The following is a 24,948-nucleotide window of genomic DNA, read 5'->3' on the forward strand; positions in this document are numbered from 1 at the left end:
ATGGAATCTGCCTCCTGGCGCTGCAGAGACTCTGCTCATGCTGTTGTGCCACAGCGGGAACTCCAACAAACATGTTTAATGGACACTTTACTAGTTTCCTAGGGCTGCCGTAACCCAGGGCCACAAATCAGGCGGGCATAGAACAACAGAAGCATATTATTGTCTGACAGTCTGCAGGTGCAAAGTCTGAAATCATGGTGTCAGCTCGGCCATGCGCGCTCTGAAACCTGTCGCGGGGGAAAGTGGGTTCTCCTTGCTGGTGGGAGTGGCAGCCGTCCTGGCCCTCCTGGGCTGTGGGTCCCTCCCGCTGTCCTCTGTGACCGTGCTCTCTATTCCTCTGTCTCTGTAGTGTTCCCCACCACCACCGTCTCTTCTTCTTGGAAGGACAGCCGTCACTTTAAACTGAGAGGTGCCCCCCTCATTTCACCTCATCTGGATTTACATCTTAATCGCATCTGCAAAGACCGCACTTCCCCAGCAGCTCACAATCACAGGCACCAGGGGTCAGAGCTTCACAGCAACTTTTTCGAGGGGGTGGAGGCAGGGACCCAATTCAACCCATACCAGGCACCTACTACGTGCCTGACACAGCAGGTGCTTCAGACTCCAAAGCTCCATGGGGTTTACATTCTCGTAGGGAGGTAGAAATAAACAGACCATCACGGCGGAGGAGAGATGCTAGGAAGGTGACAAGCCAAGGGGAATGCAGGGAGGGGGGCTGGGAGGACCGACCTGAGACCCGAGTCCAGGTGGTGGGGGAAGCACCTTTGAAGGTGAAAGGACGAGTGGGAGCAGTTGGGGCCGTTCCCAGCAAGGGAGCTGCAGGTGCAATTCCTGGGTGGTGCCTTCTAAGAACTTGACGTGACGTGGCTACAGTGTGTGAGAGTGCCATGAAAACTAAGGGGACAGGGCCAGGGCCAGGGCCAGGTGGTGCCAGCCCTGCAGCCTTGGGAGGAAGCCGCTTTCACCCTGAGTTCAGGGAAAGCCATCACAGGATTCTAAGTAGGCAAGTGACCTGATCTGATTTCTGATGTTCAGACGCTCACTTTGGGAGGGGGATCCAGAGGGGAGCAAGGATGCAGGCGAGTTCCTCCAAAATTAAAAACAGCCCCTCTCTGGGGCTCCCGAAGGCTGGAGATCTGGGCGGCCATTCCCTCTGTCTCCTGCTCTGGCCTTCAAGGAGCGCAGCAATCCCACTGTGTTGTCACAGCTTTGTCACTGCGCATGCATCCGCACCCACACCCGCACCCGCTCAGGTACCCAGCTGCCCCCACCTACCCTGAGCTCCAGGCTCTGAGCAAACAGGTTCTGGGTCCGAGAACCAGGCAGGCACATGTGCCGTGTATTTGTTGAATTCATTCACTCACTCATTCATGAACAAATGAACTCGCACTTCCACGAACAAATGAGTCTTAAGGTCAGTAACTCTTTCAAAGAAGAAAGTGTGTGGAGCATGGGAGCCAGGAGACGGGGAGACAACACCCCCTCATCCTGCCCCCACCACACCCGGCCCCCCTCCCGCTCCCCCACCTGCCGCCTGGGCCTGGCTCTTTCCTCCAGGGTGCTGGGACCTCCCAGCAGGGGAGCAGGTGATCAGGTGGGGTGCCTTTCCAGGCCCGGTGGGACCCACCAAGCCACACGCCCAAGCCCCCCTGTGCTCCTCCCCCAGCCTCTGCCCTTGGCTGGGAAAGCGCCCCTGGCTTCACAGTGGGTAATAGGATTTATCAATGGACTGGAGGAGGCGATGGATGTTAAAGCACTTAATAGAAAAGGACTTTGCACAGAAGCCCAAATCTGATTTGGCCAATGCACTCAATTGCCGGCCTGATTGCGTTCCAGGAGGGGCAGCAGCCACTAAGAAAGCCAGATCACCCAGGCGGTCGCGGCCTCGCAGACCCGCGCCCTGCCGCCCGCGCCCTCAGGCCCCCTCCTCTTGGAGTCTCAAGCCTTGATTCCCCGCCTTTGGATCCAGAGAGTTCAAGTTCTCCCGCAGGCAGGTGCCCTGTTCTCTCGAATCGCCTAGCCCTGCCTCCATCCCACCAATTGCCTGGGAGTCCAGGATCGTATAGGTCCCCCGCCACCAGCCCCACTCTGTCCTTCTCATCACTTGCCACCCCCTGGTCCTGCTAGTCTCTCCAGGCTTCTCTCCTGACCATGGCTTGCTTCTTTGATGGCTGTCCATCTCCACGCTGCTGCCCCCAGCCAAGGACACAGTCTCTCCTTTAATCCCCTAAAGAAGGTCTAACAGCCGCAGACCATCTCAACAGGACTCAAGGCTGGAGCGAGCCAATGAGAATGATCCGGTAGAAAGAGAAGGTTTCAGGAGTTCCCGCTGTGGCTCAGGGGCTTGAGAACCTGACAGAGCGTCCATGAGGATGTGGGTTCCGTCCCTGGGCTCGCACAGTGGGTTAAGGATCTGGCGTTGCCACAAGTTGCTGTGTAGGTCACAGATGCGGCTCAGATCCTGCATTGCTGTGGTTGTGGTGTAGGCCAGCGCCTGCAGATCCGATTCGATCCCTAGCTTGGGAATGTGCATATGCCACAAGTGTGGCCCTAAAAAGACAGAAAAAGAAAGAGAACTCTTCAAAGGACAGCCGTTAGTCAGCACCCCTGAGATCCAGCCACTGGCCTCGGCCACCTGCTGCCTGGGAGGGGCGGCCCCTGGGCCACCTGTCCCCTGAGTCCCCAGCACCTGCCAGGGCTGCATCCTTCCTCCTTGGAGTCCAGGCTCCCTGCCCTGGATGCACGAGCCCCTGGACACGGGAAGGGCCTCCATGGGGTCAGCCTTCGCCCTCATGCGTCCACCCTCACTCACATGCTAATGTCTCCAGACCAGCAAAGGTTTGGGGTTCGCCTCCCTATAAACCCAGAAGCCCACTGAAACACTGAAAGATTTTTCTCCCAAACAAAAGAACAGTCTTTACCCAGAGGTAAATGCTCTACCTGGCAAGAGAAACAGGAAGACACAGCTGGCCGCTTTAAAATAGCAATTTGGGGAGTTCCCGTCCTGGCTCAGCGGTTAACAAATCCAGCTAGCATCCATAAGGATGCAGGTTCCATCCCTGGCCTCACTCAATGGGTTGAGGATCCGGCGTTGCCGTGAGCTGTGGTGTAGGTCGCAAACTCGACTTGCATCTTGCATAGCTGTGGCTGTGGTGTAGGCCAACGGCTGAAGCTCCAATTGGACCCCTAGCCTGGGAACCTCCATATGGCGCAGGTGCAGCCCTGAAAAAGCAAAAAAAAAAAAAAAAAAAAAAGTGGGGAAGACGCCAGGCAGAGGTGATCAACCACCAAGAACCCAGGATCCTGGACTCTCCTGTTTGCCCCTTTTTGTGGACTGAGGGGTCCCTGGTGCCCTGATTCCTGGCAGGTTGGACCACTGAGGGGACCCAGCCCCCCCCCCCCCCGCCTGGCCCCAGCACCCAGCTCCCTCGCTCACCCAGACTCCCTGCTTGCCCGCTCCCCATCCTGTCCCCAGGAGCGGGTGACATCACTCTTTCCCGAAGCCAAAGTCGACCTACATTCCTCCGCCCTCCCTCCTGTCTGGGAGGCGCTCCAGACACCCCCCTCCTCTCACCCTGAGAAGGGGAGGGCCCGGCTCACGATTCTCGATTCTCCTGGAGCACAGGTGCCAGGCCCGTGCCAGATGGCGCTCCGTCGGCAGCTCCCAGGCACGCCCGCCCCCCCCCTCGCGGGCAGGACACGTTGGCGCCTGGCCCAGGCCGGTGCCCCCACCGTCCTGACAACTGCTTCGTGCTTCTCGTGGCTGTCAGGCCCCCAGCCGGGCCCGGTGGCGGTGGACAGGATGGGGTGACGTCGGCCCGTCAGTCTCCTAGCAGGAGCAGGGCATGTGTCCCCGAGAACTTGGGCTGCCTGGGACAACCTGCTCCTGGAGGTGACACATGGCCCTGCTTCCAAACAGCCTGTGTCCCCTGGGCCTCGTTAGGGACTCATCAACTGGAGAAAAAGAAAAGGCTTAGAGACTAAGAGGTGAAGGCAGCGGCAGCCCCCTCTCTGGAAGGCAGGCAGCCAGGCGAGCTTCCAGTGGGGGGGTGGCTACACCCCAGGCCAGGCCCTGAGAGGGGTCAGGGGTCAGGGGTCAGGGGTCGGGCTGGAGGGCCACAGCTGACCATGTGGGGTGAGTAGGGCTGGCAGGTGGGGCTGCCAGATAAAGTCAGGACGACTGGCTAAGTTTCAATGTCACATGAAGAACGAGTAGTTATTTTAGTGGATGTCCCAAATATTTCATGGGACTTATAGGCAGATGCTCGTTTTACTGTGATCATTGTATGGAACTTCACCAATGTTTGGGTTTTTTACAAATGGAAGGTGAGGGGCAACCCTGAGTCGAGCAAGTCAGTGGGTGCTGTTTTTCCAACAGTTTGTGCTCACTTCGGGTCTCTGCGTCACTCTTTGGTAATTCTCACAATATTTCAAACTTGATTATTATTTAATAGTATTATTATTCTTATATATAGTTGGAGATCCGTGACCGGTGGTCTTTAGTGTCGCTGGTAGGACTCACTGGAGGCTCAGGTGATAGCATTTTTTTAGCGATGGTCTTTCCTGAGTTAAGGTATGTCCATTGTTTCTTAGACATAATGTTAATGCATCCTTAATAGACTACAGTATAATGTAATCATAATTTTTATATGCCCTGGGAAACCAAAAAGGTCGTGAGCCTGGCTTTACAGCGACATTTGCTTGGTTGTTCTAGAACTGAACCTGCAGTCTCTCCAGGACGTGCCTGCAATGCTACTAAAAAATTACTCCTTGTGTACCTGAAATTCAAATTTAACCAGGCATCCTGTATTTTTATTTGCTACCTCTGCTAACTGTAATGATAGGAGGCCCTTTAGGGAAGTGACTCTAAGAGAACAGCGGGCGAGTCCTCCCCGGTGGGGGCTCCCAGGGGCCTGGAAAACAGGCCAGCTGATTGGGGGAGGGGCTGTGGGCCACAGAGAGGGGCTCTGGGGTGGGGTGTTGGCAGTTTGTCGTGGATAAGGGGACCTGTCCTTTGGGGCTAATTCCTGGGGGCTGCTGGGTGAGGACCGTCCTTGTTCCTGGGAACCCCCACATTCCCCTATGCCACCTGTTGGCCGTTAGCAGTAACAACGCAGCTGCCATTTATGGGGGGCTCTCTATGTGCCCGACCCTGTGCCAGGCCCTTCCCATGGGCCAACCCATCCCGTCTTCTCCACGGCCCTGTCCCGTGGGAACTGTCGGTTCCCTGGTTCTGCAGTCCAGGAGGCCAAGACCTTGAGCCTGGTCACCTGCCCCCCCCACCCCCCCAACTGCTCCAGCCATGACTCCACCCGGCCTTAACTGAGCTGCCCCTCCGAGCCAGGCACTGTGCAAAGGGCTTCTGGGCATCACCGTCCTGCTCCCTTTGTCCTTTCCTCCTCCATTCCTTCAACAGCTGTTGATTGAGAGCCTACCGTGTGCCACTTATAGACAACTGAATAGAAACTAGAAACGTCGAAAATCTAAGATGCAGTTCAGCCCTTGCAATTTGCAAACAAGAGGTCTGAGACCTGGAGAAGTGACTTGCTCAAGGTCACCCAGCAAATCGGGAGCAGGGAGTTGGCTCTGACTCTGGCTGCTGACTCAGCATCTTGGCCCCTCCCCCACCCCCTTCTTACAGCTGCTGCTGCTGCCCCCTGCCCCCAAAGGGTCAAGGCCCTGGGATTCTGTGATGGGGCAGGCAGCAGATCCTGATGGGCTGGGAGTGGACGGCTGGCCCCTCTGTTCATTATTAAATAATGCTTCCTGATGGATGAGCTGTGTGGCGGGGTCAGGCGGCTCAGGTGATGGTTTTCTGGTGAGATTGATGGTTCTTGAAGGTCAAATTCAGAAAGCAATTCCTTGGGAAAATTGATCCCATGGAGGCAGGAAAGATATGTGGGCAGAGGTGCAACCAGGAGTCTGGACGCAGCAGGCAGCAGGCAGTGTTGGGGGTGGAGAGGCAGGAATAGGAGCTTTCTCCTGCATTTCTTTGGCCAAGGCTGGGCTTCAGAGTTGGTGGGGGCCCCCCGGCCCCCACCTCCCACCTGGCCTTCATTATCCAAGTGAAGCAATCAAAGGCGAGTGAGACACAGGGCAGTAGAGTCCAGATGAAGTCCAAGCCTAGCTAGCACCCAGCAGTTCTGGGTTCAAATCCAGCCTCCTCCACCCAGAGACCCGGGGCAGGGGCTCGTGGCACTTGACCTACCATGAGCCTCACCTGTAGAAGGGAAGGGTGATGCCATCTGGATTTTCACAAGGAATTATTTCATAAAGCATGTCCCAGAGCACCTGTTCACCTGTGCCTGCTCAATAACTTACTTATACACTTGCTCATTATTTTATTTATCTCATCTCCCAAGGGAAGAGAAATTGCAAGACAGTAGCCTGAGGGCAGGCAGAGGGACGTGTCTGTGTTTGGGGGGATTGTGGGAAGGTTGGACTTGTCTGAGCCTATCATCTGTCTGAGAACCAGCACTCGAGACTCTTCAGGCTGCCACCCCCTTCCTAGAGTGGGGCTCACAAGCTGTGTGGCCTTAGGCCACTTACTTACCTTCTCTGTGCCTCATTTCCTTTTCTAAAAAACAGAGATCATAGCAATATACCTAGGTTCTTGTGAAGAACCGATGCTTATTCCAGGAAAGTTCTCAGGCCCCTCTCTCTGGGCAGGCAGAAGTATGAGAGACGGAAAACCAGCAGGACACTAGCGTTTGTCAGGCACTTACAGGCACCAAGCAAGCACTTCATAGGCCCTGTCTTAGTTGCTCCTTATGACAACGATATGAGGTAGGTGCCACCGCCATGCCTAATCTACAGATTAGAAAACTGAGGCCGAGGGACGTTCAGTGACCCCCGCCCCCGCCACCCCAGTGGCAGGCCCTGCCAGGCTAGTGCAATCAGGGACCAGGGCTACCACTTGCCAGCATCAGGAAAATTAAGAGGAGACATATGAGCCCCGAATGGCCAGGTGACATGGCAGGTGCATTACTTATGTCCACCTGCCCATCCTCCATTCATGAATGACCCAAGTCCCCGATCCTTGCAACAGCCCAAGGTGTGAACAGGCTAGTTGCTCCTCATCCTCCAGGTGAGAAAACGGCCTCAGGTTGGTGATGAGCTTGGGCAGGGCCACCCAGTGTGTGCACTGGGAGGGGGGCGAGGCCCTGCCCCTCATCCGAGGACCCCAGTGCCCACAGCACTGGCCACCGCAGAGGGCAGACACGCTCTGACTCAGACCACCTGGATTCAAGTCCAGCTGGGGGACCTCGGGCAGCTCACTTCACCGCCCCGGGCCTCAGTTTCCCCCTTCTGCACAATGGACATATTAATATAATAGTATGTTGTTGGCAGGACAGTGGTGAAGGGCTGCTATGCTCAGCCACATGGAGCTCTCAGAATGATGCCTTGTATCAGCTGTGTTTGCCTGGCAAGACTTTCTTTAAGCTACAGCGTGATAGGTTGACACAAATGGCAAAACAAATGCTGAAGGTTTGTGGGATCAAGATGTCGATAAAACCCTGTTTCCCAGGCTCTAGTCGTTCAGGTAGCCCCTCTGCTATTTCCCACATGTCCCAAGGATTTATTCATTTGTTTTTTTATTCCCAGCTTTACTGAAATATAATTCTCACACCATAATGCACCCATTTAAAAGGTACGATTTAGGAGTTCCCATCGTGGCTCAGTGGTAACGAACCCAACTGGTATCCATGAGGATGTGGGTTCCATCCCTGGCCTCACTCAGTGGGTTAAGGATCCGGCATTGTCGTGAGCTGTGGTGTAGGTTGCGGACAAACCTCGGATCTGGCATTGCTGTGGCTCTGGCGCAGGCCGGTGGCTACAGCTCCGATTGGACCCCTAGCCTGTGAACCTCCATATGCCACAGGTGCAGCCCTAAAAAGATTAAAACAAAACCAAAAAAAGGCGTACAATTCAATGACTTTTGGTATATTCACAGAATTGTGCAAGCATCCCCACCACTGACTTTTGAACATTTTTGTTACCCCAAAAATAAACCCCATTCCATCTAGCAGTTGCTCTCATTCTCCCCTACCCCCAGCCCCTGGCAACCACGAATCTACTCTCCGTCTGTCTTGGACTTTTCATATAAATGGAATCATGCAATATGTGGCCATTTGTGTCCAGCTCCTTCAGGCTGCATGATGTCTTCAAGGGTCACCCAGGCTGCAGCAGGTATAGGTGCTTTGTTCCTTTTTATAGCTGAATACTATTCCACTGTGCATACACACTACATTCGGTTTGTCTGTTGATGGACATTTGAGTCTTTTTTACTTTTTGACTATTGTGAATAATACTGCCATGAACATTCTCATACGTTTTTCTGTGGACATTGTTCATTTCTCTTGGATATATACTTAGGGGAATTACTGGGTCATAGGATAAGTCGGTTTCAACTTTTGAGGAGCTGCCAGACTGCTTTTCAAAGTGACTGCACCATTTTTCATCCACACAGGCAGTGTTCGAGGCTTCCCATTTCCTCTACCTGCTCATGAACATTCTCTGTTATTCTCTGTGTTTTTGATACTAGCCGTTCTAAAGGGTGTGAGGTAGGAACTCCTTGTGATTTTGAATTATGTTTCCCAGATGGCTTATGATGTGAGTACATGCTTGTTGGCCATTTGTCTGTCTTCTTGGGAGAAATGCCTATTCAAACCCTTTCCCCATTTAAAAACTTGAGTTGTCTTTTTATTATGGAGTTATAAGCATTTATAATATCTTCTTAGCTATGTCTCTTATCAGAGATAAGATTTGAAAACTTTTTCTCCCACTCTGTGGGTTATCTTTTCACTTTCCCAATGGTAACCTCTGAAACACAAAATATTTAATTTTGATAACGTCCAGTGTATCTATTTTTTTCCTCTGTTGCTCATACTTTTGGTGTGATGTGCAAGAAACCATTGCTTAATGCAAAATCGGGAAGATTTACACCTGTGTTTTCAGAGTTATCTAGTTGCAGCTCTTAATTGTAGGTCTTTGATCAGTTTTGCGTTAACTTTTGTTTATGGAATGAGGTTGAGTTCTAACGTCAGTCTGTGGCATAAGGATATCTCACATGATTTATTTATCAGCTTAATAATTTCTTTAAATGAATATGCTTTTAAAATTTGGCCTTGCCAGAGTTCCCATTGTGGCTCAGTGGTTAATGAATCCGACTAGGAACCATGAAGTTGTGGGTTCGATCCCTGGCCTCGCTCAGTTGGTTACGGATCTGGCATTTCCGTGAGCTGTGGTGTAGTTGACAGACGCGGCTCGGATCTGGCGTTGCTGTGGCGCTGCCGTAGGCTGGCAGCTACAGCTCCAATTAGACCCCCACATGCCATGGGTACGGTCTTAGAAAAGACAAAAAATAAAAATAAAAATAAAAAATGAAATAAAATTTGGCCTTGCCTAGGCAATAATATTTTTGAAATTCCCTGGTTTAGTGAGTTTTTCACTTAAAAAAAAAAAAAGTATGGCGTTCCCGTCTTGGTGCAGCAGAAACAAATCCGACTAGTATCCATGAGGATGTGGGTTTGATCTCTGGCCTTGATCAGTGGGTTAAGGATCCGGCATTGCCGTGAGCTGTGGTGGAGGTTGCAGACGTGGCTCAGATCCCACATTGCTATGGCACAACAGGATGGGCAGAATCTCTGGAGCGGCTGGGACCCAGGTTCGACCCCAGGCCTGGCACAGCGGGTTAAAGATCCGGTGTTGCTGCAACTGCGGCTCAGATTGATCCCTGGCCCTGGAACATCCATGTGTCTCGGAACAGCCAAAAAAGAGGAGGAAAAACTACTCTGTAATCAAAAATAAACAGAAACTATTACACCGTGTGTATAGTGCGTGTCCACCTCTCCCCCGGGCATCGCTTATGCTCCACTTTGGCAGATGATGCTGATTATGGTGGGTGCTGGGATGAGGAAGAGTGTGGCAGGTGCTGGAAGGAGGTGGGGATTGTGAAAGGCCTCCTTACAGAAGTAACATTTGCCCTTGAACCTGACACTCCCTCTAGGCGTTAGCTTTAGCAGAAGGAGGTGGAGCCTGGCAGGGCAGTCCATGCGGAGGGAACAGCATGTGCAGAGGTCCAGAGGAAAGCAGGACCAGAACGCATGCTGGATAGAGATGCAGAAAGACACACAGACAGAGAGGGACACAAAGAGAGAGCCAGAAAGACCAAGCTCTGTGTATTGAAGCTCGTGCCTGCGCGCGCGCGCGCACACACACACACACACACACACACAGAGGTAGCATCACCCAGAGCTCCCTATGAAGTTAGGAAGTCTGAGAGGCAACTCCATTGACTGGGTTCTTTGTTTCTGCGCCAGCCCTGGCGAGGCTGCACCCACACTGTGTGGGCTCCTCCTGGCAGCCCTGCCCAGCAGGGAATGTCTCTCCCTGATAGCAGAGGCACCAGGCCCATTCCAGGCTCAACCCAGGAGGACAGAGAAGCCAAGACACACTCTGAGAGATGAAGATGGTGGGAGGGGCTGGCCAGCGTGGAGCAGGGCAGAGCCCAGTTCAGGGAGGGACATCTGGATTTGGATCCATTTACACTGCATGACCTTGGGTAGGCTTCTCCCGGGCTGGCACCCCCTTCCAGGCCTGTCCAGCTCTCACCTTCTGTAACTCCCTACTAGCGTCATTACAAAACACTTCTCCGATTCAGCTGCTCTTCTACGAATTTTTAACGAGCCAAGGTCAGTGTTATCACCCAAAGTTGAGATGACAGTCTTTTTTTATGTAGCTGATATCTAAAAATATCCCATCCTCAGGCCAGAGGATGGAGTACATTCCTGGCTTCACACAGCTGGGGTGTTCCTCTCTAGCTAGCTCAGTGGGATGTGAAATAAGCATTCAGACGGAAAAAAAATTAAAACTTTCTGAGGTCAAATACATTTTGCAAACAAAGTTAACAGTTTTCCTGCAGGACTTGTCAGAGCCTTTAATGTGCTAATGTGCCCTGGGACCCTGGGTGGAAGAGGGGACAGGGAGCAGAAGGTCAGGGCATTAGGAGAGCATCATGTGTATTGACCAGTAAGATTTAAGCCCAGGACCTTTCTTTGCCATGGACCATCTTTGGGGTCTAGGGTCCCTAGTGCCAACAGGTGCCTGCCCACCCCTTCTGTGCCTTTCTCACAGCTGAGCACATAGTAGGCCCATAGTACATAGGTGGTAGCTGATTGGAAATCCAGAGAAAGAGTGAACAGGCTTTCTCGTGCTCCGTTTATTTCAGCTTTGCGTTGCAGTCAGACCTTGACAGGGTCGGTGTCCAGGGAAGACGGAGTTAAAATAGCACAGACTTTAGCACCAGCTACCTTCCTTGGACAGAGCCTTCACTCTGCATCAGAAGGAAGAATTCTAGTCCAGAGAATTCAAAAGACATCCTTGGGGAGTTCCTGCTGTGGCTCAGTGGTAATGGGCCGACTAGTATCCATGAGGATTCGGGTCCAATCTCTGGCCTCACTCACTGGGTTAAGGATTCGGTGTTGCCATGAGCTGTGGTGTGGGTCGCCATCACAGCTGAGTTACTGTGGCTGTGGTGTAGGCTGGCAGCTGCAGCTCCAATTCAACCCCTAGCCTCGGAACTTCCATATGCCATGGGTGCAGCCATAAAAAGACAAAAAGAGAAAAAAAAAAAGCCATCCTTGGGCCCAGGACTTGAGAATCAGGAACAGTGCGTGATCTGTAACATGGAGCAATGGTTTCCCAAACGGGACCCTCGCAGACCAGCTTCTGCTCCTGAGAGGAAAGGCCTGTTTGAACTCAGGTACCAGCCACCTTCACCACGTGGCCTGACTTCAGTTTTCAAATATCATGTGTTATCTGCTGGTAAAAAAGTGTTAGCACCTGCTCACTGTGAAGAATGTGGGATATGTGCAAAGTGACAAAGAAGAAAATAGAAATCATTTGTAATCCCTTCCCGTCCCTCGCTAGGACAACCGCAGGAACATCTAGATGGATTGGTCTACTGGGGCTTCGGGTATGGAAATATGCGTTTAAATATAATCAGAAGCTGCATGTATTAGTCTGCCTGGCTGCCCTAACAGAGTGCCACAGCCTGGGCGGCTTAAACAACAGATATTTATTTATTTTCTCACAATTTTGGAGGCTAGACATCCAAGATCAAGATGCTAGTGGGGTTGGTTTCTGGTGAAACCTCTCTTCCTGGCTTGGTGATGGCCAACTTCTCCCTGTGTCCTCACGTGGCAGAGACAACCCTGGCATCTCTTCCTCCTCTTATAAGGGCACCAACCTGTCTGATTAGGGCCCCACCTTCTGATCTCACTGAACTTTAATTACCTCTCTAAGGGCTCTATCTCCAAATACAATTGCGTTGAGGGTTAGGGCTTCGCCATAGGAATTTGAGGGTGTACCTAATTCAGTGCTGATGCTACAATACATGCAATTTGATACCCTGCTTTTTTCAATCCATGTTCTAGCCTGTGTTAGCCTCTTGGACTCTGGAGCCGCGCATTTTGAGTTCCAGTCCCAGGCCCATTTTTGAGCAGGCTCGTGACTCTAGGCAAGATACTTAACCTCTCTGAGCCTCCGTTTCCGCCTCTGTAAAATGAAGGTGACAGCTGCACCAGCTCTCGTGGTCATTTGAGGGTTGCATGAGATGCCCACTGGCACCCAGTAAACACGCCCTAGTTTTGGTCTTTTGATTTGGAATGTTTATCAGAAATATTCCCCGTGGCTTGAGAGAGGCTTTGACAATGTGATACGTGATAGCTTGATAATACTTTACATAGCACGGAGGTGCCCAAGTTCTTTCAGCATCTGCAAGATGATTCGAGGGCAGAGGGAAGCTACGAGAAGGGAGGCAGCCCTGGTGCTTCTGAAGCCAGCAGGCAGCGGGTTAATGCAGAGCTGCAGGACTGCTAGAAACCTGGCAACCAGTTTCCCCACTCGGGATCCTCGCCCCAGAGAGGCCAGCCTCACAGCGGTGCTCCGCTGTGATGGAACAGAGGGCAGGAGCGGAGGCAGCAAGAGCCAGGAGCCAGGGTCTGGTGAGACTGATTTATGAGGCGGGAAGAGGCAAGGAGTTAAATATTCATCGCGTGGATGAGCGGAGGCTGAGGGGCGATGCTTAGAGGAGCGTCTCTGGGCCCAGTGGAAGGTGGGGTATGAAAAGAAGGGGGAAATTAACGAGCGAGACAGGAAATGCTGGTGAAGTGTTCGGGAAACAATCTTTGAGATGATGGGAGCCAATGAGGGGAAATGCTGCCCAAGCCGAGCATCACTACGGGATGTAGGCGCTTCCACCCTGGTCCAGGCCACTGTCCTCTGGGGCCAGCTGAGCACAGCTTTCTCCCTGCTCTCCCTACCCTGGCTCTGGTCCCTCAGACAGAACATTCTCCATGGAGCAGCCAGGGTGATATAGAAAATATGAGCCAGTACAGGACACCTCCAGCCTTCCAGGGGCTTCCAGAACAAAAGCCAGCCTCCATGTAACAGTCTGGCCTCTCCCCTCCCCCTGCCCCTTAGTTCATCTCGGACCTCACAGACTGAGTTCTTCCCTGCCCGAGGGTCTTCCCTCACGCTCTTGGCTCCTTCCAGAAGGTTCTCCCCTCCTTGCCTGAGTAACTCTTGATGCTCCTTCTGGTCTTAGTTGTAAATTGCTCTTCCTGGAAGCCTACCCTGCTTCCCCCGAGACTAAGACCCCACGATACCCCCTCCTTATAGAGCACTTGGGCACCTAGAGCAGTTGACACCAATGAAAGATTGGCCTGATTATTATTTTTAAACTAAGTCTGGCTTAATGTTTAGGTCTTAGGTTTTCAGATAATTGAGCAGAGAGTGCAGAGAGGTGGTAATATCCCCTCTCCGCGGTAGAGTTTCGCCATCATTAACATCTTGCTTTGGTGTGATATATTTGTTACAGTTGATGAACCAATATTGATACACTGTTAACTAAAATCCACAGCTGACACTGGGGCTCTATCCTGGTGCTGTGCGGTTCTCAGGGTTTTCACAAGAGCATAATGTCATGTATCCACTATGACAGAATCACAGAATCACTTCACTGCCCTAAACATCTCCTGGGTTCCACCTAGTCATTCCCACCCCTCCCCCAATCACTGATTTTTTTTTTTTTAATTGTCTCCCTGCTAGACCCTAGACTCCATCAGAGCAGGGACCCCCTCTTCTTTATTGACCATTCCACTCACCCTTCCCAGCTAGCGCCCCCTGGCATGTAACAGGTGCCCTATAAATATTTTCTTTGCACATCTTAATAAAAAATAAAATCCCACCAAACAGGGGTTATTCTGCAATTTGCTTTTTGCAAATATTGACAATATATCTTGGAAATCTTCCCATATCAGACTAGAGAGCACTTGCTCTCTCTCGCACGCTCTCTCTAACGTTTTATTATGGAGGATTTGCAACATGCATACAGAAATAGAATCTACCATAATGAACTGCCATATACCTGTCACCCAACTTCAGCAATTAACTCATGGCCTTTCTTGTTTCATCTGCACCCCTGGCCGTGTTCTTTCCTGTGTTATTCTGAAGTGGATCCCGACAACGATTTTATCTGTAAATATTTGTGTGTGTCCCTAAAGATAAGGACTTTTAAAAACGTAACCTCAATGTCATCATCGCACTCAATAAAAATTAATTTATTATATTTTTTATTTCTTTTTTTTTTTTTTTTTTCATTTTCACCTGCTCTCTTGGTACATAGAAGTTCCTGGGCCAGGATCAAATCTGAGCTGCAACTGCCACCTAAGCCACAGCTGCGGCAACACCGGGTCCTTAAGCCACTGGGCCGGGCCAGGGATTGAACCCACAATCTGCAGTGAACTGAGCTGCTGCAATTAGATCATTAGCCCACTTCACCACAGTGGGAACTCCCCATAAACATTAATTTAAATCACCAAGTATAGTCAGTATTCAAATTGCCATTGTCTTGTGAATTTATTTTATTTATTTAGCCACTCCCGCAGCATGCAGAAAGTTCCAGGGCCATACCCTCACCACAGCGGTAACCTGAGCCACAGCAGTGACAATGCCGGATCCTTAACCCGCTAGGCAACCAGGGAACTCCCATTTATCTGAATTAATAGGTTATTTGATGGCGTTCCTGTCGTGGCTCAACAGAAACGAATCTGACCGGGAACCATGAGGTTGGGGGTTCGATCCCTGGCCTCGCTCAGTGGGTTAAGGATCCGGCGTTGCCATGAGCTGTGGTGTAGGTTGCAGACGCGGCTCGGATCTGGCGTTGCTGTGGCTCTGGCAGAGGCCAGCAGCAACAGCTCTGATTAGACCCCTAGACTGGGAACCTCCATATGGCCCGGGTGCGGCCCTCAGAAGAGAAAAGACAAAAAAAAAAAGAGGTTATTTGAGCGAAGATCCAGATGAGGCCCACACCCTGCACATGGTTGCTTTGCCTTTGAAGTTTCTCTTGATGCCTCCCCCCCTCCATATTAAGTGTTGCTCCTTGCTATTCATCTGTTCTAGAAACTCTGTCCTCACCTCCGGAGCTCCCTCAGTCTGGAGTTTGCTGATTGCATCCCCCTGGTGGTGTTTAGTATGTTTGTCTGTCCTCTGTATTTCCCATAAACTCATAGCTGGATCCGAGTGAATGTATGGGATCATAAATTCATCAGTTTATGATCAGATTCAAGTTCGGTTCATCTCGACGAGACTGCTTCAGGGTGGGGTGTATCCTTCCATCAGGAACCTTTTCTCTGGTTGTCTCTCTGTTGATGCTCGGTGGATGCTACGTGGCAACTTCCTAATTCTATCCTCCCATTTACCGTTATCAGCTGGAATGCTTCTATAAAAAGAAATATCCACCCATCAGCTGTTTGTTACCTGGAGGTACAGTTTATATAGGCCAGGCAAGACAAGTGCTTGATTCTTTCCCTTTATTTACTGGTTTCAGAATAATGAGTTGCCTATAAATATTTGAATGAATGAATGAATAATACATGTGTGGATGAATTGACAGGGGTTTGGGATTCGGGGCTTCTTTCTGCCCTCTAGGGCCTGGGTGTGGGCATGGCTGAGAGTAGAGAGGTGTGTCCTGGGGCTGGGTTCCTGTCTACGCAAGCAGGGGCAGCTAGCTTTTGCTGCCTGTCAACTTCCCACAGTTAAGGGCACAGGTGACTGTAAGCTGTGTTACGATCCGGGACAAGGGCCTCTCCTTACCCTGCCCCAACCAAGAGGAAGGAACCAGGGGCCCCTTCAGGCTGGGGAGGACTCAGAATGGAGTTGGGGAGAGTTTGTCTGGAAGGAAAGTCATGGCAGGTTGGTTGGGTGGCCTCAAGGGTCCCTTCCGGACCACCCCTAACACCCCACCCCGGCCCCTCCCGGAAGCCAGGCCAGCCCGGCCACGTGCTCACTGACGCCTCTGCCCCCTGTGTCACCCCAGGTGCAAGTGCAACCTGCACGCCAACCTGTGCTCTGTGCGCGAGGGCAGCCTGCAGTGCGAGTGTGACCACAACACCACCGGCCCCGACTGCGGCAAGTGCAAGAGGAGCTTCCGCACGCGGTCCTGGCGGGCTGGCTCCTACCTGCCGCTGCCCCATGGCTCGCCCAACGCGTGTGCGTACCGCAGAGTGGCCGCTGCCCCCGACCACCACGTCCCCCAACCCCCTTCCCACCTCGGACCAGCGAGGCTGCAGTCCTCCTGGCCGCCCCTCCTGGCCACACCCCCAGAAGCCCCTCCATTGGCGCCCCCGCAACAACTGGTGAAAGATTTATGTGACTTTAGGCTGATCAAAGCCAGAAGCTTTGCCATGAGTCGGTGACAGGCACATCATGCGTGTGCTGCTCACAGGCCTTTGAAGGGTGACGGGCCAGACTCACGGCGCTCACGGGCCTTCAAAGGCACAGAGCGCTCTGGGCATGACAGCCCAGCCCCCTCCACTGCCTCCTCGCAGGTGCCCACCCAGCGCTTTGCTGCCAGAACCATTTCTTGAAACCCCCTTTCTTTAGTCACTGTCTCCTCCCTTCACTCGCAGGCTCACCTTCCTGCATCTGTCCTGCTGGCCTCCCCCACCCTCTGTGCCCTGCTCTCCAGAAAGGATCCCCCGAGGTCCCCCCCGCACCCACAGACCAGACCGTTACCCGCAGGTCAGGCCCCGAGGGGCCCCAGGCTCCTCCTCTCAGACTTTCTTCACCATCACGCCACCGGGGCCACCAGGAGAGGTCCACGTGCCACGTGTCCCCCTGCCCACACCGCAGCATCCACCCAAGCATGCTGGAGCACGGATGCATAGACAGAATGGCCCGGATTGGAATCAGGCCTCTGCCACTCAGCGGTGTGGCCTTGGAGAAGACATTTCCCCTCCTGAGCCCTGCTTTCTGTACAATCGGACCCTAAGAGACCCCCCCGTGGGGCTGTTGTGAGGACTGAATGAGTGAGCAGTGACCAGCCCCTCACGTGGCTGTTGCTCTTCTTTTCTGCAGGTGCCGCTGCAGGCTCGCCGTTGGCAGTAAGTACACACCGGGTTGCCGCCCTGGGGAAGGCGACTGGGGCCCTCGGTGCACGAGCCTCTGCAGGTCCTGGAAAGTGCAGCAGAGGAATGACAGAAAGATGGGGCTTTCCTGTCCCCCACCCCCACTCCCACCCCACGCTAGGCCTGTGGGCCCCTCCCCATTCCCCATCCATTGGCTTCTTCCCCTCAGCCCCTCCTTCCTGTCTCACAGTCCCGCCCCTCCAGCTCCTTGGCTAGTGCTGCTTTGGAAAGGTCCCCCCCCACCCCGCCCTCGCCCCACCAATTCCCCATTCCTCCCCCTCCTACCGGGCAAGAGAGGAGTCACCTTTCCTGACCAGAGGCAGAATCCCCCCAGTCTGACCACGAGGTTTGGCCTCCCTCTGGGCAGCCTGCAGCTCTTAACCTCTGCAGCCACTTGCCCTGAGGCATCCAGGTCCCAGGGCCCTCAAATCATCTGAAGGAGGCGGGGCGGCGGCGGTGGGGGGGGTCCTGACAGCTCAGCAGGGAAGGTGGGGGAGAGATGGTGACAGACTATCATGAAGTCATCATCAAACACTGACAGTGCCTGCCATCAGCTAAGCTGGACACTTGTGCCGTCTCATTTCATCCTTGACGCCTCTGCCCCCTCGGAAGGTACTACCATCTGCTCTGAGTGTCAGCAGGAGAGGTCTTGCCAGTGTCAGCCAGCCAGCTAGCCAGAGGCTCATTCCAAACCTCAGAAAGGCTTCCAGGGTGCCTCCGCCAGGGCTTTTTGGGGCCACACTCAGTCCCCAGACTGCTCCTTGCTGGGACACCAGTGGGCAGCGGGTGCGGGGGGTGGGGTGGCCCAGAAGGAAGCTGGATCCAGAGGGGACTCTGGTCCCCTCAGTGGGCTCGTTAAGTTGCTCCTCTGGGTTGCACCCCACCCACTGCTTTTCTCATCTCTCGCCAGGCCTCAGCCGGTCCCGGAAAGACCCTGTCCCCAAACCCCCTGTGGCCACTGCGGCCATGTGGGGGGACCCCACCACTCCTGTCCCTTCCGCATCCACTGCTCAGACCCCCGCGGTCCCCAGCACCCCACAGCCCACAGGTGGGTGCCCAGGCACAGTCTCGGCTGCCCTGCCCTTTCCCACTTCTTGCTGAATCTCTGCCCCTCCCGGATGTCGGTGATGGGGCAGGGGGAGCATCAGCCTCGGGGGAGGGCAGGGGCTTGGCTTTTAGAGTAGAAAATGCTAGATCCCCAGAGCCACAGAAGCCTGGGGCCAAGGGGTGCTCAGGCTGTCTGGACCGCCCCCCTGTCGCGGGACCCCAGCCAGGCCCTTTAGGACTCACCGCAAGCTCCTAGATCCTCTTCCTCCTGCGCCCCACCCCCACCCCAGGCACTGCTCAGGAGGACCCCGAGAGCAGCCAGCCAACAGGACAGGGAGGAGGAGGGGCCCAGTGGCAGCAAGGTCACTTAAGTTCACCCAAAACTTCTCCCAGTGGGGTTCCTGCCTCAGTGCTGGGCCACCCCCAGCAGCTGTCCCAGCCCCGTCCCCGCCCCTCTCCCCATCCCCAGCCGCCCACCCATGGACGGTGCAGGGTTAGCCAAGAAGGCAGACTCCTCAGATCAGCGAGGCAGAAGCGAGCCTCTGAGCCGGGGTTTTCAGCCATGGACTGCTGGGCCTTTCGGGGCTGAGTGCGTGGTCTCTGGTCTCACCCGGGGAGTCCCATGAGGCCCTGCCTACTGCAAGGTCCAGGAGTCTGAAAGGCCTCATCCTTCCCAGAGAGCGTCAGGAAGGCGTGGCCAAGGGCAGTTCTCCTGGGTCCCACCAGCGGGGAGGGGTGCCCCACAGTGTGCCCCCACCCTGCGCCCATCCCCCTCTGCAGGGAGGCGATGGTGGAGTGGGGGCTCCTTACTCCTTGGGCAGCTCTTGACCGTTCCTCTCTCTGATGCTCACGGACCCTTGGAGGGGGCGCATTTCCAACAGTTAGGGACCCCCTCCATCCGCTGGGGAGGGGTCTGCCCACAGGCTGGCTTCTCCTGCCTCCGTGATCAGCCCTCCCCCAGCCAGTGGATTCGATGGGAAAGCCCCCCTCCCCCAGCTCCTCCGTGGACCAGAGGGCGACACCTCACACCTCTTTTCTTTCTGCCTCCCTCCCTTCTCCACGGGAGGCAGTTACAGGAGGCAGGGCCTGCTGGGAGATGGGAGGGTTTCAGGAGCCTCCTGACCCAGGAATCCTCTTTGGGGTGGAGAACACCCGTCACTCTGGGAAGCCGGGCCCTGGACATAATTTGATCCAGCTGCCGGAGACCTGCGCTTTTTCTGCTGAGCCTGTGATGGGCAGATGGGACCAAAAATAGTCAGTGGTGGGTGCTGTGTCTGCCTGCAAACGGTGATCTGTCTGGGTGGGAGGCCAGTGACACACACACACACACACACACACACACACACACACGTTAAGGATCCTGCACCCCATTTTCAGAGCTGTATCTGATGTGTTACCAGGGCTGCAAACTGCAAAGCTGGGAATTAAGGAGAGGATCCGTCAGGGTGGTGAGCCCGGCAAAATTTGAACCTTGAGGGTCTCCAGGAGGCACCCCTCCCTCCAGGCCAGACTGTCCGACATCTAGTGAGGTCAAGGTCTGATTCACATCCTGAGCCCAGGGCCAGGTGGTGAACATTAAGAGAAGGCTGCAGTGTGACAGCCGGGGACCTGAGTGGCCCTCGTCTTGGGGGTCGTCACTGCTATTTAGCAGCTGAAGCCTGTGCCTGGCACCCCACGATGCCGGGCCCCCCACTAGTCATGACCCTCACTGCAGCTAGTGGGGAATAGACGCCTCCTGGGCTGGGAGCTTGTCCTGTGTCCCTTGTTCACAGCCCTGCGAGTTAGCGTCCTAGTCCCACAGGTGAAGGTATTAAGGCTTAGGGAAAAGGAGCTGGCTTTTTAGAGTATGTAAATTATACCTCAATAAAGCTTTTTTTTAAAAAAAAAAAAAGAAAGAAGCAGTTGCTCCAGGCAAAAGGCAGGAGCTGAACTCGGGGCTCACTGACTCCAGACGCTCATGGCCCCCTCAGCTGCCCAGTGCCACGGCCCCCGGGCCTGACGACCTGGCTTGGAACCCTCCCCAGTTCCGAAGGAACAGACGGGGACTCCATCTGCTCTCGGCAAACGACTTGGGCCACTGTGACAAGGCTCTTCCCGCATACCTAAGTGTGTCCCCGGACAGCCCAGCCGGAGTCCAGCTCCCGGCCCCCAGAAAGGTCCTGAGTCTCTCCAGGGACCTCCCCCCAGGTGCTTCGGGCTCTCTGGCCCGAGTCCAGCTGGGCCCTTGAACCCCTGGCCCAGATGCTTCTCCCTCCTGCCTGGCGGGCCAGGGCTGCGGGCAGAAAGGCTGTTCAGGATCACTCGCCCTCTGCCCAGGGCGGCCGCGGAGGAGGGCGGTGGGAGAAAGGCTGCAGAGCGCGCTGCCTTGGGGGCAGGTTCATCGTGGCTCTAATTAAGCCCTTGCCAATTTGGGTCCAGCAGCCTCTTCCCATTGAACATCACATTACTGTCGATTTGATGTCCAGAGGCTCCCAGCTCCCAGCTGGAAAGTCTCCTGCACTTTTTAACTGGTAGATTTTCTCATGTACATAATCCCTTTAAGAAGCGGAAAAAATCCGATTTCTCCCCTGTCCCTCTGGGTCTGTCTTTTGAAATTCAACACAGAGCAAATTCCTTGCCTATCAGCCCTGCCTGCGTCCCTTGCTGTGTGTCCAGTTTGTCCTGGAGATGGCCACTGTGGCCTTTTGGGGCTGACTCATGTTGGGGTTCCTGGTGAAAATGAGCCCAACTAGGGGTCGGGAAGGGCTTTCTGTCCAGTCCCTGGAATGAGGTTGGACGGGAAGCCTTCAAGGACCTTCTGGAGACACGTTCAATGTCTTGGCCAGAGAACACGCCCCCTTTGCAGCCATTAGCCAGAGACTTCAGCCCAGAGGTGTCTGGGCCCAGATATGGGGCTCAGTCTAACATTAGCCTTCAGTGGGGGCGGAGACCAAGAATGAGGTGCCCCCCCTAAGACCTCCCAGAGCATGCAGATGCTCGGACATGGGGCCCCCTCCAGCTGGATTCTGTGTGCCCCTCACAGGCTGCTGTAGTGTAGACGCTGCCTCTCCTGTAGATCTGAATCAAGTTCTATTTGGCCAGTGTAGACAGAGCCGCTTCTATAGTGCCGCTTCTCCTATGGGGGCCTGTAGCAGGTTCTCTCAGCCCCCGCCCCTCACATAACTTGCTTTCTTCTCTTCTTTCCCCCAAGAGTGGACCGGGCCATCTACTGCTGCCCCTCTCTGGGCGAGCGCCCCCTGGCCCCAGGTGGCCTCCAGTGCAGAAGGTATGGGGCAAGCCCCTTCCGAGGCTCTGTAGTGTAGGCAGCAGGGGCATGCGGTGGGGACCCCAGGGGCAGGGCACCTCCGAGTGCGCTGAGGGGAGGGGCCTCGGAACTCCACCCACCTCCACCTGCAGCTCTCACGACTTAGAGCCAGCGTGACATCGCCACACCAGCCCTTTGAGTCCTGCTCTCCATCCTGACCCCAACCCCCAAGGGTTGGAAGCCAAGTGGAGACTCTATCCTGATAACGGTAGTCCTCGGTCTCCAGCCACGGCGCTCACAGGACTGCTCAGAGTCAGAGCTTCCTGCGGGGCGGTGGGTGGAGGGGAGTATGAGCAGGTAATGAGTTCCAGGCAGCGGGAGCAAAGGCTTGGCGGTGGGATGGCAGTGAGCACGCCCGACCAACTGGGGTGCCCAGAGCGGTGGTGGAAGGCACTGAGACCAAGCCCAGAGTCCCATCCTCCAGCCACCCCGGGTTGAGACATGTGGCGTCGTGGGTTGCTTTGTAGCCATGGTGGGCACACACAGGAAGCACAGAGAGTCTGCCCGGGTCTCCAAGGACTGTTGTCCCCAGCCCCAGGTCACTGTTCCCTGGACATTAGACCCTAATGCCTGGCTTAGGCGACAACCCCACCCACATCCCCAGTTCCCCTCGTCCGCCCGCCCGCGGAACAGTGAGCAGGGCTTTGAGCGCCCCCTGCTGGCAAACAGTTCCGGAGCCACAATGGGTGAGCAACCTGGAGGCCTCTGAGTGGGGCGTCCTACCTGGTGAAGGAGAGCAGGTTGGAGCCATCCCTTCCCAGCCCCGGACCGACTAAGGCAGCACAGGCTCCCAGGGGGAAGCGAGGCGCTGGTGCTCCCAGGACCACCCCCCTCCCCAGAAAATTCGAGGCTGGGATTCCAGGCAGTGGGAAGCAGGGCCAACTGTGCTCATGGCTGGACAGCACCTGCACACAGAGATTCTGTAAACGGCAAAGGACTCACTTTAGCTGGAGCAGGGAGTCTGCTTCAGAAAGGAAGGATGATGCCAGAATCTTGAATGCCAAGTTCAAGGTCTGGTCTGATGCTCATTAGGAAAGCCGAAGCGGGAGAAGGAGTACGAGGATGTGCAAAGCGAGGTTTACAAATAGTCAAACAACTGTCCCGAGTCAGCAAAGTATTTAGCGCAGCATGAGGGTTGTTGGGGACAGAGAGCAACCGGGGAAGATTAATCCAGCTAGATGTGTAGATGGTCTCCGAGGGGGGGGCCCAAGACAGGCCCGGTTCTGCACGCTCCTGGATGTGCTGTGTCATCTCACATCTCAGTGGGTGACAAAGCTGCCCCAGAGTTTGCTCAGGGCACCTCGGGAGCCTTTGCTGGAGTTTACCTGGGCTGGGACCACCCGACCCGGGCAGCTGGACCACGGCTGAAGAAAGAGCTTGTTTCTCATCTCTCCAAGCTGCGGGCTCGTCCGCTGCTGTCCTTGGCCCTGTCAAGGCCTCCAAACTTTTCCAGCTCAGGCCCAAATCTCCTCAAGTGATGCCTATTGAAGAATTCCAAGGTAAGGCCCCCGGGGAGAATCAGTGCCCGCCCCTGCACCTCTCCCCCGACCTCTGCTGGCGGGGGTGGCGGGGGGAGCAGGATGAGGACGGATGCTTGGCTCAGAAAACCCTCCTGGAGTAGCTGGGTCAAGGTGAAACCAAGCCTGTCTCCCCTCCTGTCCTCCCCCACCCCCGACCTGGGGAGCTGGGAGCAGGTATGAGTCAGAAGCCTGGTGGGCAGGCACAGGGCGGGCAGAGCAGTGGCCAGAAATAGCCTGTCCTGGCTCCCCTGGGAGGTGTGGCCCAGGGGCTCATCTTGGTTGAAGCAAGATCTGGGACACAGAGGTCACTGGCACTAACCCCTTGGGACACCCGGAGGATGCCTCACCATATCACTGTCCCTGGAAGGACAAGGTGAAGGGGACAGGTCCAGGAGGCCCAAGGTGTGGGCACGCCCCCTATCTCCTCCTGGGCACATGTCAGAGGCTCATTTCTCCAAGGTCTCCCCTGCCCTTGACCCTGACACTTGGTCCATCCCTCCTTCTCCCATCATGAAAGGGGGGGGGTCCTCTAAAGAAACAGAGATGGTGTTTCCCCCTCCTTGTTCAAGGGGAGCCACACTGACTTTCTTGTTCAAGGGGGTGTCAAAGGATGCCCCCCCTTCTTGTGGCAGGGAAGGCGACCCTCCTCCCCAGACCCCACCCACCTCTTGATGACTTCATGGGAGCCACCTCCAATCTCCAGGGGGCTTGCCCCCGGAGGTCACAGGTGCCTCCAGTGAGACTCAGAAGCCGGGCCAAGGCCAAGGGGAGTCAAGGCAAGATGCCCAGAGCACAATCTTAAGGCAGCCCCACTCTCAGGGTCGTGCAAGTGCCTGCCCTCTGATGCCAAATTCGCAGAACAGCCCAGGCTAATAAGAAGGGTTTCTCGCAAGTGGGTGTTTTCCTTCCAGCCGTCTTCCAAAGCAGCACGGGGAGGAAGCTCCTGGCCCTTTCATTCCATCTTCTCCAGCGTTCACGCATGCGCCTACCCTTCCCTGAATCACTGGGATGGCGTGGCGAAAGCCACAAACCCAGGCACCAATCTCCCTGAGCTCCGAGTCTGGCAGCACGACCCACCCTCCCTGCATGAATCACCCCAGCATCACGCGGGCATCCATTCAGAGAGCACCTTGCCCTGGCACCTGGCCAGGCCTTTAGCAGGTGCTGCCCACTGGCCCTCCCTGGTGCCCTGCCCACAGGGCCAGGTGAGACTGCTGGGCTGGACCTGTGCTGGTTCTCCTTTGGGCTCAAAGCTAGCAAGCCCATCTCTCCCCAGATGGTACAGAAGTGTCGGGGGCCCAGGGCCCCTTCCTGTGCCACGTCCTACCTCCTGCCTCAGTTTGCCCGAAGGCACGGGGGAGGGAGCAGCAGGAAGGCATGGGCTCCCTTTGCTCTCTGACCCTTGGCGTTTCTCACGCTTGGCCGGCCCAGACTGCGAGTGCTACGGCCACTCCAATCGCTGCAGCTACATCGACTTCCTGAACGTGGTGACCTGTGTCAGCTGCAAGCACAACACCCGAGGCCAGCACTGCCAGCACTGCCGCCTGGGCTACTACCGCAACGGCTCGGCCGAGCTGGACGACGAGAACGTATGCATTGGTGA

General features: G+C 54.9%; 1 protein-coding gene across 1 annotated transcript in view; it reads left to right on the forward strand.

Moving 5' to 3' along the window:
- The window catches only part of NTNG2 (netrin G2), a 69,593-nt gene that overhangs the window by 42,039 nt on the left and 2,606 nt on the right, over positions 1 to 24,948 (forward strand). The window contains 3 exon segments of the mRNA XM_021070626.1: positions 16,385 to 16,561; positions 23,200 to 23,324; positions 24,777 to 24,944. Coding sequence (XP_020926285.1) covers positions 16,385 to 16,561; positions 23,200 to 23,324; positions 24,777 to 24,944 — 470 coding nt within the window.

The sequence above is a fragment of the Sus scrofa genome, chromosome 1 (assembly GCF_000003025.6).
Source record: "Sus scrofa isolate TJ Tabasco breed Duroc chromosome 1, Sscrofa11.1, whole genome shotgun sequence".
Taxonomy (NCBI): Eukaryota; Metazoa; Chordata; class Mammalia; order Artiodactyla; family Suidae; genus Sus; species Sus scrofa.